At 38.7% G+C, this 14,089-nt stretch overlaps 1 protein-coding gene across 1 annotated transcript; it reads left to right on the top strand.

The window, feature by feature from the left end:
* The first annotated feature begins 1,889 nt into the window (after nt 1-1,889).
* taf1b (TATA box binding protein (Tbp)-associated factor, RNA polymerase I, B) lies at nt 1,890-13,132 on the top strand. Its single transcript, XM_023297128.3, has 15 exons — nt 1,890-2,031; nt 3,167-3,265; nt 4,789-4,876; nt 5,436-5,533; nt 5,626-5,718; nt 6,396-6,501; nt 7,199-7,358; nt 7,483-7,582; nt 9,230-9,377; nt 9,517-9,691; nt 9,765-9,802; nt 9,950-10,037; nt 10,962-11,035; nt 11,949-12,177; nt 12,552-13,132. Exons 1-15 carry the CDS (start codon nt 2,014-2,016, stop codon nt 12,835-12,837), a joined length of 1,800 nt encoding a protein of 599 aa, XP_023152896.1. The 5' UTR covers nt 1,890-2,013; the 3' UTR covers nt 12,838-13,132.
* Nucleotides 13,133-14,089: the final 957 nt, after the last annotated feature.

Below are 14,089 nucleotides of genomic sequence, written 5' to 3'. Positions count from 1 at the left end.
TAAAGGCAACCATACTTTTTTTACTCAGTTATTCACAGTTCAAATGCTGTAAATGTTTTCATGACTTTCAAATCCCTCTTCACATTGTCAGAAAATAAATTCTGACATATGGAAAAATAATGAATACTAATTGAATATTAACTCTCTGCATTGAATGTTTTTAAATCTATGAATACAGGGTAATTGGTTAATTTTATATAAGTATCACTTCAATACAAACCTAATTAAACACTCAGTTGTGGTAGTAAACATAAGAGCAAAAATAAAAATAGCGATAAAATCAGGATTATAGCGTAAACTGCTTTTATTTTGAAAACCCTCTCTTCTCTTTTTGTTTGTGTTATCGTAAACTTGACGGACTCGTGAGCGAAGCACTGAAAAGCTGCCGCAACTAAAACTCAAACTGTGACTGGATGTGATTCTTACTGAGGTGGAAGATTCACTTTAAAAATCCAAACTCAACCAGATAAAGTTTTTTTTTTTTTAAAAACAAAAAAACAATATATTACAACATGTCTATCGTCCATTCGTCCATGTTATGTAAGAGAATAAGAGAGACATCTGGCTGATCTATTTATAACCTCTGATCTCATCCAAATCCTCCTCTACTCCAACATATATGCAAGAGAAAAACCTCCACAGTTCTGATGGAGAGCAAATATCACAACTGTCCCTCACAATGTAAAGACAGAGCAGGAAAATAACACTTCAAATACTGTCTAAGGTCACAATTAAACACATTGTGACGACCTGTTTGTAGGCTTATAACATTTGTGTATTTGTTTATATTACATGGATAATGTAATGGAAGTTTTATAAACAAATCACTGTGTTTGATGCATGTGACATAGTGGAAAAACAGCTTTAAAGTCTGATTTCAATTCACAGGAGTTGCGTTTTATGTGTTTTATTTATAGAGCGTTTATTTCTATGAATAATCAAATACTTTAAGAAGACTATATTGAAAATACAGGTTTCAACACTGAAATAGTGCAATAAAGGGTATAATAAAAATATTACATTATTATATGTAATATAATATAAAAAGGGTATAAGATGATTTGTGAACACCAGAACTTTCTCAGCTTTTAACGTGTGCCCAGGACTATGGGCATGTCTGCATCATGGCCCCACATGGACAAGATCTGACAGACGAACTGAAAAATCCAACTGAGACTTCACAAAGATGGAAAATGATCCAGGAAGATCATTGACTAAAGTAAAAATCAATGCAAACCCAGTAGCAGCAATGATCAGAAGGTTTAGAGTGAGCCACAGTGTCACTAATCAGAACTGCAGTCGCCATTCTCCTAAAATAATGCCACAGAGAGCGCACTATTTTCACGATCTACTTCTGAAAAACAGACAGGCGGCTTCAGAAAACTACATGATGAAATGTTGGAGGAACAATCTTTGGTCAGATGAGAACAATATCATTTTATTTGGCTCAGATGTGTTCCAGGGTGTTTTAAATCTGGTCAGGATGAACACAGTGAGTGCATAGTCCTGGCAGCGAAGCACAGAGGTGAGAATGTGATGATATGAGGTTCTACAAGCACGAAAGGTGATGATAATTATGTTTAATAGAACTTCATTTTTCTGTTTACATAGATGACATTTAAGTCCAACTTTTATAATTCTCCTAAACAGTCACCTTTCTGTGGTGTCATGTAGAAACATCTGAAGAACAGTCAGTTAAGCAGGAGATTCACTACCAGGTTCTTTAATTTCAGAACGTGTTTTAATAGAAATTTCAGGTTGCATGGTTCGATTCCACTCTGACTTGTGATTTCTTAAATTGTAGTTCATGCTGTGGACTGTGGGTGGCAGCAGAGTGCTGGATGGAGAGCGTTCAGTCTGCTGCAAATCATAGAAGAAGAAGAAGAAGACTCAGCAGCAGCAGCAGAAGAAGAAGAAGAAGAAGAAGAAGAAGAAGAAAAAGTCCTAAACATCCGCACGTTTATCTTTGTGGACTGACTATATATTGAAATTAAAGCTTAATTTTAAGTCAACATGGATGACGAATATACGGTAAACTCTGTTTCACATATCTGTTACTTTGGTAAAGTTTGTGGCTAACGTTTCGTAGCTAATAACGACCGTTGGTGTTAGCTAGTCGATTCACACCAAACTTTGTAAATAACATAAATTTTGCGATTTTTCGTGCAAAACTCAGTCTACAACGGTCTACAACTGATTTTAATAGGAAAAAGCTAATCATTGCGAGCGTATTTAATAATCGGCATGTATTTACTAACTGCTAACCTCGAGAATAATGTATTAACACATCAGTTTTTCTGGCTGTAAAACGGATTAGCTCAAATACTTCTGAACTAATTAAATTATATTTCTTTTTTTAAAACACATATTTAAATATTAACATAAAATTTAAATGTCTGTCAGTTTATATGACGAAAGTTTTAGCAAAGCTTTAAATTGAAAACTGTTTATGTAGCTTTTAAGAATTATTTACAGTTCTCAGTAAGCATGGAAAGTTTAAATTGCTACTTTCTGAATGTAGTTTTGTCAGTAGTTGCTGATAATATTGTAGGACAGATTTTCTTAGTGTCTCAAGTGGCTTTAAGATATTAAATAATGTTGCTAAAATCATAGTATGTATTTTAGCATTCATTTATAGACATAAAAATGGTAGTTAAATCGTTTAATTTGTGCAGTTTCCCTTATGGATAAAATTTTACAGTGTTTATTCTCAGGCTGCAGCTTATGGTCATTTTAATTATTATATTCTGTAAAATAATTTTTAAAAAACTGCCAGATGGTTACTTCTGAGTTGAAGGGGGGATCTTCACATGACTTTTTATGGTTATTCAAAGATTGAAACCTCCAAACATTCACTTCACTATTATATTTAACTAATAAAACAGCAAGCCTTCTGTTTTGAAATCCTCCAATCTGCAGAAAATGGGGTGTTTCCTGCTGTTTGTGTTTTTAAAAAATGATTTAGACGATTATTTTTCTGTTTCATTAGCAGATTAATCATTAATGTTAAGATTTGATCAAATAAGAACCAGTTAAGCATTTCTGATATTCAAGATGTGCAGATACAGAACCCAGAGAGCATCGTGGGTTCAGATCAAACCATGTTTTGTGTTTTTGTGCTGCTGTGTCTTTTTTCTCACATGTACATTTAACTGTGTGTGTTCAGGCTGGGTACAGGGAGCCCTGTTCTCAGTGCTCAGCGGTGGACTGGGGCATTACAGACGAGTGTCATTTCTACTGCAGGTCCTGCCACAACGTCATCGAGGTAAACAACAAAATGATCACGAAAGGTCTGACTCAGGATCTTCTTCAGTGAAGCTGGCTTACTTGTCCTCAGCAAATTACCATGAAGGCATTAGCAAACTAATGAGTTCAGTTTCTCCACTAGAAAGACCTTAGAAAGATTATAAAGATTGATATTGGAATTAAACTCTTATTTCCAGTTCCTCTTGAAGTAGACAAGGCAAGCATGTTCTTGTCCAGATTTGTTCAGCCTTCCACTTTTTTTCTCACTGCAACGTGTTATTAATTTTACAGGACGTTGTTGCTCCACATTCTCCTTCTGTCTACATCTGCGTCGCCATGAGATCATGTGAGGTGGAGCACTCCTAGCTGATTGCTCCCTTTGCCATGATAGATAGATAGATAAAACTTTTATTGATCCTGCAGCGGGGAAGTTTACGGTGTAACAGCAGCAAACAGAAAAACATGAAGAAAAAGAGCAGCTCACAATGCACACAGTGCATAGATATAAATAGATGTTTTTCATTCTAGAAGAAAACCTTAATATTTACAGCAAAATTTCTATGAAATTGCACAACGTCATTTTTTTTACATTTTTATTGCACAGTTTGTAAATGGATGAACTGAACTACTGGGAGCTTGATTGTAAAGTCTGACTGCAGCAGGAAGGAAGGACCTGCAGTATCTCTCCTTTAGACACTGCTGGTGAAGCAGTCTGTCACTGAAGGAGCTGCCCAGTGATGGTACTGTTTCCTGCAGGGGATGGCAGGTGTCCTCCATGATAGACAACAGCTTTGTCATCATCCTCCTGTCTCCCACCACCTCCACAGGATCAAGGGAGCAGCCCAGGACAGAACTGGCTTTATTTACCAGTTTGTTTAGTCTCTTCCTGTCTGCAGCCGTGATGCTGCTGCTCCAGCAGACACCTCCATACATGATGGCTGATGCCACCACAGAATTATAAAAGGTCCTCAGAAGTGCTCCCTGCACCCCGAAGGACCTCAGCTTTCTGAGCAGGTGGAGTCTGCTCTGACCTTTCTTGTAAAGTGCATTGGTGTTTGTAGTCCAGTCCAGTTTATTGTTTAAGTGAACACCCATGTACCTGTAAGAGTCCACAGTCTCAATATCCGTTCCCTGGATGTTCACTGGTGAAGGAGAAGTGTGTCCGTTCCTGCTAAAATCCACCACCACTTCCTTGTTTTTCACCACGTTGATCTGAAGGCAGTTCAGCAGGCACCAGTCCACAAAGTCCTGGTTGAGTTAACCTTAATAATAATCTTGGAAGTTGTGCACATTTTATATTAGACACAAAATATCTGAGAAGGTCCCCTAATTTCAAAATGTGTTTTAGATTTAAAAACTCCTGCAGATTAAATTGGCATAAGGAGGAGAGTTGTAGCTCCTGCTGTCAGGCTGCAGTGTTGCTGAGTGTCAGCAGATGGCAAACTTGGTATTTGTGTACCAGCCGACACACAGACTGATGACGTCTTAAATGTGTGAATTTGATCCCGTTATAATGTATCTAATGTGCTCAAATGTCCTCAGAGAACCAGAGATGTGGAGGACACGGGTTTTGTTCAAGGAGGGTCCAACAAGATCTCCTCCATCAGGAAAGGAAGCAAGAAGAAGCTCGGTCAGTGATACAGCTGATTACCAAAAGCGTTTATGATATTTACAATAGATGTCAGTAGTATATTTAAAAGTTCTAATCTAGTTATTGTAATTTAGCCCACAACCCATATAAAATACACAGTCCATTACCACTTGTGTATTGTTCCCTATGATATTAAGTCCACTCCTGTAGTTAGTAGGGAGAGCAGAGTATAATGGACGCACATATGTACTTGCAGACACATGGTACCTGTGTAATTCCTTACAATTACGAGCAACAACAAAATGACACTCAGTGTTTCAGTTATTTTCTCGCTCATTCTTTTTCTCGCTGGTTGGTATGTCAGTACAGTTACTTTTTTTGAAAATGTCTCCTGAAGTTCTTGGAAAACAATGAATGTTTTATGTCTGTTTTGTGACGTTTTATCACCAAAAAAAGACAAGAATTATTGCACTTAGGTTCACCTAAAGGAGCTTTTTGAAAAGTATATCCAGCCAGTTTACCAATTAAATGTTAATTTTTGATGTATTGAAGATGTATAACAATAAGAAACAGTTTCAAATGAAGTGTTTTTTTTCAGAACGTGGTCATATATGGATGGTGTGTGAAGGTTTCCAGTTCATCCTGAGGAACCAGGCCAACGCTCTGCTCAGACTGGGAGTCAGTCCACAGTTTAAGGTCGGCTTTTAATCCTCCTCATCATTAGACCTGCAGCCGCAGCGGCAGCAGAACGTGTCTGATCGGAGACTTCACTGATTAAAATGTTTCAGGACGACGTGTTGTGTCCACTGTGGAGACTCTTCCTGCAGAGGAGTCGACTGGCCTACACCTCTAACCCAGTGAAGAGCTCCAAGTTCAGAGTGGTGAGTTTTGTATTTTGAAATATAAGTTTTTTTTAAATCATTTGATTGTATATTTTACATTTTTGTGTTTTATTTATGGTTGCGTTTGTATGTATTGTCATTATTATTATCTTATTTTTGCCTTATCTGAATATAATTTTTAAATCAATTGTAACTTTTATGTTTTAAAGCTAAAAAAAACCCACAAATAGATTCGGTCAAGTTTAAATAATTCAGATATGATAAGTTGTAGTTCTTAATAGACTCAGATAAACGCTGAGAGACTTCTTATTTATGCGGTTCCTCCATACACTGTGACAAAAAAAAATAATGCTGCTTTTACTCCTGCAATTTAATCATTTGTGTACAACATCTAATGTGATTTACTACCATGCAGGACAATATTTCATGTTGCTACTTATAGTAGCGAATATAGTTCACATTCACTTCATCCGTTCATGTTGCTTACAGTGCATCACTTCTCCAAAACTTTTTTTAATATTTATCATATTGTTTGATTATAGAATGTCCTTTATGTGTTTGCATTTTCTACGCACCAACATGAGTAACGGTCCTTATTTTGTTGTGTGCAGTATTTATAGCTTTATGATTCTGATCCCAGACAAAAAGAAAATGTCATTATTCATCAGTTTTTTCATCTATTCTCACTCTGCCGCCATGTTTTCTTCTCCCCTCAGCAAGATGTGAACTCGTATTCAGACAGTGCAGCCGAGTCGTCCATCATGTCCGCCAGTGCGACAGACGGAGAGTCGAACCCGCCGAGCGTCGCCGACTCTAATGCAGGTACAGTAGAGGCACTAAGGCTGAGAACATGCAAACCTCAAGACTCATGATCCAGCTACTGTCACTACTAATACTGGCACTGCAGCAGTTACAGTTAATACTTCTCCAAGCCTGGTATTACTGCTATCACTGCTACTACTGGCACGACTACATGTACAACTTCTTTACTGCCACTACTGCTGCTGCTGCAACAACTGCTGACTAGCCTGCTAGTTAGGTTCCTGTAATTTTATTTTATCAGCTGAACACTGAGCCCCCTTTTTTCTTCTATTTCTCAATTTAAACAATTTTATAGAACATTGTTTTATCTAAAATGTCCAACAGCACTCAGCTTGTTCAATAACGATAAATGTTCATTAGTGTGAGCCACATGTTGACGTGTGAAGGTAGACAATGTTTGCACTCGGTGTGTGTCGTGCTGTTGTCACTACATGTCTTCTCCCTCAAAGACTTTAACTGAACCCAACTTTATGCAAAATAATCCGTCAAAAGACTGATTTGATTAAGTGAAATTTTCAGAATGTCACACTTTGCCTCTTTTGTTTGAAAAAATGAACTCCTTGCACCAAGTTTAGATAAAAGAAACAGCAGGTTTGTGAATTAAAATGACTTTGTTTTGTCCCATAATGAATTAATGAAGAGATGTTATTTATTGCTGCAGTCTTTTATTAGTTGAAACGCTCCTTATACCCCTCAGAGAACGCCAGTGATTACTCAGGTTCGATGGATGTCTCCAGCTACCTCTCGGCTAGGCTGAGGCGGAAACGCAGTCCGTTGAGTATGATGAAAACTCTGGCTCTGATCCACCTGGCTCTGGTCTGGAGCCGCGAAGCTCTGACTCTAAGCGACCTGCTCAGGTAACATATTTTAGATGACACCGGCTGCACAAGGCTAAAAGCAAATGATGTTAAGTGGAACTCATGACTGTGTTGGTCTAAAAAATATGGGAAAGTTCTTGGAGTGATTGTTTTGTGTTTTCAGGCTGGTTAACGAAGGCCACGTCCCGTATGTGAACGCCTACGAACAACTGCCTGAAGAGATGAAGGTGGTCGGAAAAGACGCTCTCCTCTTTAGAGTTGAGGTTAGAAATTCAATTCCTGATAAATTTTATTAATCGTGGATGTATGAGTGTAGTCAATAAAGTTTTAGGTCTTGTTATAGTGACGGCTGTTGATTTTTGATTGATTTAGAATTAGCGTTTTGACCATCATCAACTTTGACTCTAATTCTGACACTTTGTTAAGTTGTGACTCTGCCACTTTAGCCCCTTTCAGACATGCTCTCTATTCTGTTAATCTGATGGCATCTGAACACGTCAGCTGGATGTCTGAATCAGCACAATGGTTCCTTTTACTAGGTTGGACCTAATACCATTTCCATATCACGTGTAACTGCACCCAGGTACATTAATAGATTGACGCACACAAGCAACGGCACTTCAAGTCGTGGGAAGGGATTTAGGAAAGGTTATCATCCAAATACATCATAGAAAGGACACTTTTCTCACTCATTTTGCTTTACACTTTCAAACCTGTTCATCTACAAAATTAAATGTCCAAAAATAAAACTTTACTTCAATGAAAACAGACTAACAGCTTGAAGACTGATGACACTCACCAGTAAAAGATGTAATCCAAGTTTTTTTCCCCCACACATTAATAGGACCTTAAGTCTGTCTCATCTAGCTATTTAGGACTATTTAAGTTTTTTTAAATACCTGCAGCTTCAGACAGGAGTAGGATTTACAAGCATCTCCAAAAAGAGGAAGCTGCACACATTTGCACAAATTAAAATACAGTGCCAGTACCTTCAATGTAAATTATCCCTGAGAGAGCATGGAGAGTCTGGACCAGGATCCGACAGCGAGTCACACTGTGTCGTTCTAAATCAGGGGTGTCAAACGATTGGACCCTCTAGCGGGCCAAAAGTGGCCCGCTAGAGGGTCCAATCCAGCCCTCGGGACGACTTTGTAAAGTGTAAAAATTACAGAGAAGGTATTAAATGCAGATTGTAAATTTGTAAAACTATAAATTTCAAATAATCTCTAGACCATGGCAAGTTGTTTTGATCATAAAGTAAAATACTAGATTGTTTGTTCTTTTGTCATTTTGTGTCTCATTTTTGTAATATTTTGTCTTGTTTTTGTTGTTTTTTTCTCTGACTTTTGTTGTTTGTCTCAAGTTTTTGTCATTTTTTGTTTCCTTTTTGTCATGCTTGTGTTTTTTTGTCTTATTTTTGTCATTTTGTGTTAAGCTTTATTTGTTGTTTTGAGCATCGTTTTTTATCGTTTTATGTTTTTTTTGTCTCGCTTGTGTTATTTGTCTAGTTTTTTGTTGTTTTGCTTCTTGCTTTTGTCATGTTTTGTCTCATGTTTGTCCTTTTGTGTCTCATTTGATGCACCTTTGATTTGATATGACTAAATATTTTGTGCCTTTGCAGAAACACTGTGATCTGGAAGTTGTAATGTGTAAATGATAAACTGAGGCATATTTTTGAAATTCAACTTATTTTTCTTAAGACAATTCAAGTTGTTCATAGTGTTTTATAAAAAGATAATTCCTTAAATGTGAACATTTTCAGAATGTACTCCCACTTGAGATCAAACTCACACAACAACTCTTCATGGCAAACTACCAGTCTCGTGATCATGCGTGTTCTTTGTCTTGGAGATCACCGTTTACCTAATCCAAGCGTGTCTGGTTAACTTTATTGTGAACTGTTTCTGCAGAGCATCCCATCTCACCGGGTTGTGCATAAGGAGGCTCAGGCTCTGGTTCTGTTCCTGCAGCTTCCTGCTTTTCCTCCAGTCACTTGTGAGACTCTGCTGCACCCAGAGCTGCTCAGCCTGCGGTATCTGACCGACACCAACCTGCCCGGTGATAATACTGATACATGATATTAACAGTACTGCTGATATTACCACCTGCTGGTACCAACACTACTGATACTGACACACATTCTGATACCATCCAGGACTCGCTTATAAGACTTCTTCCTTGTTCTCGTTTCGCTCAGATGAGCTCCACCTCTGGGTCTGCAGACTAATGGAACAAGCCGGTATGGCAGATCAAACACTCCACACATTTGACCCGCATTCCTGTCCTGTGCTGCCTCGGTACGACGTCCAGACCGCCGCCCTCATCATCGTCACCATGAAGTTCCTCTTCGGCCTAGACGACCAAACTGAGTGGTAACTGCCCCTCCACACTGTAGGACTCCATGTATACAGCTACATGTGTGTGACTTTGCTCTTTATCTTTCAGGAATTTATCCAATGAAGTTGGGAACCAAAGCGACTCAGGTTAGTATTTATTACTTAAATGTTATGCAGGGCTTACTTGACCTGCTGTTTTTGTTTTCCAGTGACTTGACCTCATTTGGACATGGACTTGACAGCCACCTGTGAGTCTGTAACACAGTGTTTTGTCTTTTCTCTGATGATTAACAGGTGATATGTTTAACCTGAGGAGGTGGTACAGATTAATGCAGACTGCTTTGATGCGAGCTCAGCAGAGGAGACGGCAGGATATTGCCAGGTGAGACGTCAACAGTGATCTACAGGTCAGCTGTTGCTCACACAAACCAGAAATCACGTTTGAGGCCCGATGCTCGACAACATCGGATTGCTGTTTGAGCAGTCAGTTTGAAATGTTAAAACTTTATTTTGTCTACAGACTTGAATGTTTTTTTGGCTTTATTCATGTTTACTGGACTCTTTGTTGTCCTGGACTTTTCCCCCTTTTGACTCGGCTCCTTTTGGATTTAATCTTGAATCGTGACTCAACACCTTTGGAACTTGGTCTTGTCTCTGTCTTGCCTCAGATTCAACCCTATTTGGACTCTGGCTTATCTCAAACTAGACCCTTGATGGACTGACTTTTGTCTCAGACTCAACTTATTGAACTTTGACTTCAGTCGAACGCGACCCTTTTGTGACTCTTGCTACTTTAGGACTTGGGCTTGTCTCAAACTCAAACCCATTTGGCCTCCGTCTTGAAACTAGGACTCTAGCCTGCTTTGGAGTTAGTTGGACTTACCGTCTTATGGTGTTGGTCTTGGCTCGACTTGAACAGCTCTATTTGAAACATTACATTTCCTTGAAAAATTAAGCATCACCTGTTGCTGTAAATACCAGTTACTTCAAATATTAACACAATAGAACAGCTGAATTTATTTGTTAAATAAACAAGATGCTGAAACGCTGTCTGTGTACCTTTTGTTAGAGATAAATTAGTAATTGTAGCTTCTTTGAGTCAGTTTAATTAATGTCATTGAAGCTGCCTCTAATCTTACAAAATATAACATCAGTGAGGCCTAACATCTGAAAGCTTAGCAGAACCAGATGGAATGTGTGCATGAGATGATGAAACCTTTGTTTACTTTTGATTATGTTTGATGTTTGTTCAGCAATATAATGTTTTTTATCACCAATGTATTTATTATCTCATTTTCGTCCACAGGAAACAGTGGAAGGCAAAGAAACTAATTTTCCCGAAGAATAATGGGGCTAAACGTACGATGATGAAAAAGAAAAGTAAGAATCTGAGTTTGTTAACTGCAAAACAACATCTGACTATGTGGTGTGGGCAGTGAAGTGGTCACTGCTGTTCCTGAGTTTTAAATCCTCCAACTAGTTTGCAGGTTGATTCCTTTCTCTCCAGGCTGCATTCGTTTTAGAAATCCAGGTTGTGTGAGTCCTACAATTTCAGCTTTGATGGGAATCTTCTGTTCATTTTTTAATCCCGGCGTCTTTTCATAATAAACTTTATTTTAACAGATAATAAAAGATGAGATACTTTCCATAACTTTAATCAGCATTATTCAAACATTGTCTCGTCAACCTTTTTTTAATACCATTATTTTCAAATGTTTAAAAGGGATCCAGTCCTAGTAGAGACAACGTTTTAAAAGGGTTTAGACTGATTTGAGAGCAGTCTCCCATAGAGAGTCATCAGTTGAAGCTGCAGCTGTGCTCAGCTTTAAACTGACTTTGGCCTTGTTGCTCAGCTGAGCGTCTACAACTTTATTGTGCAGGTTTATTCTCTGTCTGTTTTCAGAGAAACCACTATCAAAAGTCTCTTATAAACAAGCTGGTTAACACAATGGAGCATTCAGCAGCTAAAGAGCAACGCTCCCTAAGGAGCTGATGGAGACCAAAAACAGAAATAAAAAGTTGAAGCATGACTATAAAAGAAATTGTAGCTAAATAAGCAGCTGATAGCAAACATGTGATCACGTTACAGTGTTGAGTTCAACAATATCCAGTAGGTTGTACGCTTCACTCCAAGTGCTCAGGGTTGTCTTTCTAGAGGTTGATTTTCCAAGAAAAAAATGAATCAGACAGCTGCTTAAAACAAAGAAATTGCTCTATAAGCTGGTGAAGTGTCTTTGAAACGCACAGGGAGGACCAAAACATTCTAATTACTGTCTGCTGTGTTTTTGTGCAGGAATAGCGGAGCAGGTGCAGCTGTGTTTCGAGAAGCTGTCCTCCAGGCCGGCTGGAGTCCAGGAAGTTAGTCCGTCCAGCTTCAGGTTCTGCTGGGGGGACGAGGAGGGATCAGACGGTCCCAGTCTGCATCACATGAAGCTGGATGGAGTCGTGAGCCAGAAACACAACCTCCTGACTCCCTCCAACTCCACGTACTGGCATCCAGGGCTCAAGAAATGTGACCGCCGGTAGGTCTTTTAGAGCTGGAGTTCAAACAGTGGTCATTATCTGATAACAGGTGTAGGTGTGGATATTTTAGATGGTAAGTGAAGAGTTGATTGGATGTGGGAGATGTGCAAGTGTGTCCAAATCTGAAGAGGAATTGACCACAAACCGGGAGCATATCCAGCCTCAGGACTTCTGCTGTTGTCAGACAGAAAGTTGCTTTTCAGTTATTGATCAGGAGAGCAGACATCTTTATTGTTGGTGAAAACAAAATAAGTGGTTATTAGTTGAATCAGAACATGTGCTCCAGACTTCTCCCGTCCTGATTACTCCTCCTCCTCCTCCTCCTCCTCCTCCTCCTCCTCCTCCTCCTCCTCCTCATCCTCCTCCTGTGCAGGCGGTGCCCCAGCAGTCATTACTCAGATATGGAGCCAACGCTGCCACGCTCCTTCGTCTGGCTGCTGCAGCTCTTCTCCTTCCTACTCGACGTGAAGCCATCCGACCTATACGAGGAGGTGTTGAAGGTGGAGAGACAAGTCATCGGTACCAAAACGCACTGCGACGTATCCTCGAGGAAGAAGAAAACCAGGACCAGCGCCCGGACCAAATCATCACCCAGGACTTTAGAAAGAACTTGTTTAACTGGAGGAGAAAGTGGAAAAACTGTCAGTGACTCCAGCTAAAAGAAGCGCGGAGCAGCTGGAGGGCATCAGTTCTCTGATTGGCTGATGCCACCTTTGGTTCAGGTGTTCGTTCTGCAACGCAACATTTTCTCCAACTTTACACCAGAAATATTTTTAATAAATGTTTAAGTTTTCCCAGTGTGTGTTTGGCATCAGGGATTCAGCGATTCTATTTAACAGGGAGAAATGTGTCTTGTAAAAACGGAATGATTTTCTATTCTTTGATAAAAGCAGATACGTCTCAACAAAATGAGAGGCAGTTTTTAAAAATAAAAAAAGCATCTAAAACAAGAAACTGAAGAAAGTGTGTTTTTGAAATGTGGAGGACACAACCAGAGTCCAGATAAACAGAGAGGACTTCTATGAAACAAAAATGAAAATATTTATTTGTTAAATTACATGAATCTATCTATAGTTTGGATATGAAATCTTTCATATCTGCTGATTTTCTTCACAGATGAAGTGATGAGTTAAACGACTGCAGCTTCTTAAAATAAGATTTTTTTGTTGTTTTGTCTGTTTTATATCAGTAAATTGAACATTTTTGGACAAACTATTTAAAGACGGAACTGTAAACTCAGATCATAATGGCCTTCTTGTGTGAAAATCTCATTGATTCTTAGTTTACATAGAAGTGTAAGAGCGAGGCCTGATTTATTCCTTTAATTTGCTCATTTGCTTTGTGTCTCAGTGTTGCCAACTGAAGACAAAGAAACATCTGAGAGCTGCAGTGACAGAAACTGGCCAGCAGGAGGAGATAGTCTTACTCTGAAGGATGCTGAGAACAAACTACAACAGGTATCAAACATCAGGAAACGGGTATAATGTTTGTGTCTGGTTCATTTTCACACTGGAAAAAAAACAAAACAAAGAAACATGAACAAAGTTTCTTAGTTTAACAATCAATTCCTTTTCTGGTACGTCTGTAAAGCAGATTAAACCTCATATTTGTTTTATGTTGCTGAAGGACTATTAATGGCTAGTATTTCTGAAATGTTCTACTCATTTATAGTCATCAGAAACTGTTCTGCCTGGGTGAATGTAAATCAGGTCAAACTGATATATTTAATCAATCAAAGAGTCAAAGATGTGCACAAAGAATCAGCTTTATTGCACAAGTACATGAACATGTTCAAAGAATTTGACTCAATTGCACAAAATATAACACACGTGCATTTAAACAAGGGCAAATAGTTCATGTAAGCAAAGAAAAATGAGCCTTGAACCAATATGTACTTCAATTACTGTCAAC

Source organism: Amphiprion ocellaris, chromosome 12 (assembly GCF_022539595.1).
Source record: "Amphiprion ocellaris isolate individual 3 ecotype Okinawa chromosome 12, ASM2253959v1, whole genome shotgun sequence".
NCBI classification, from domain to species: Eukaryota; Metazoa; Chordata; class Actinopteri; family Pomacentridae; genus Amphiprion; species Amphiprion ocellaris.
Note: the sequence above shows the minus strand (reverse complement) of the source record. Positions and strands in the feature narration are given on the sequence as shown.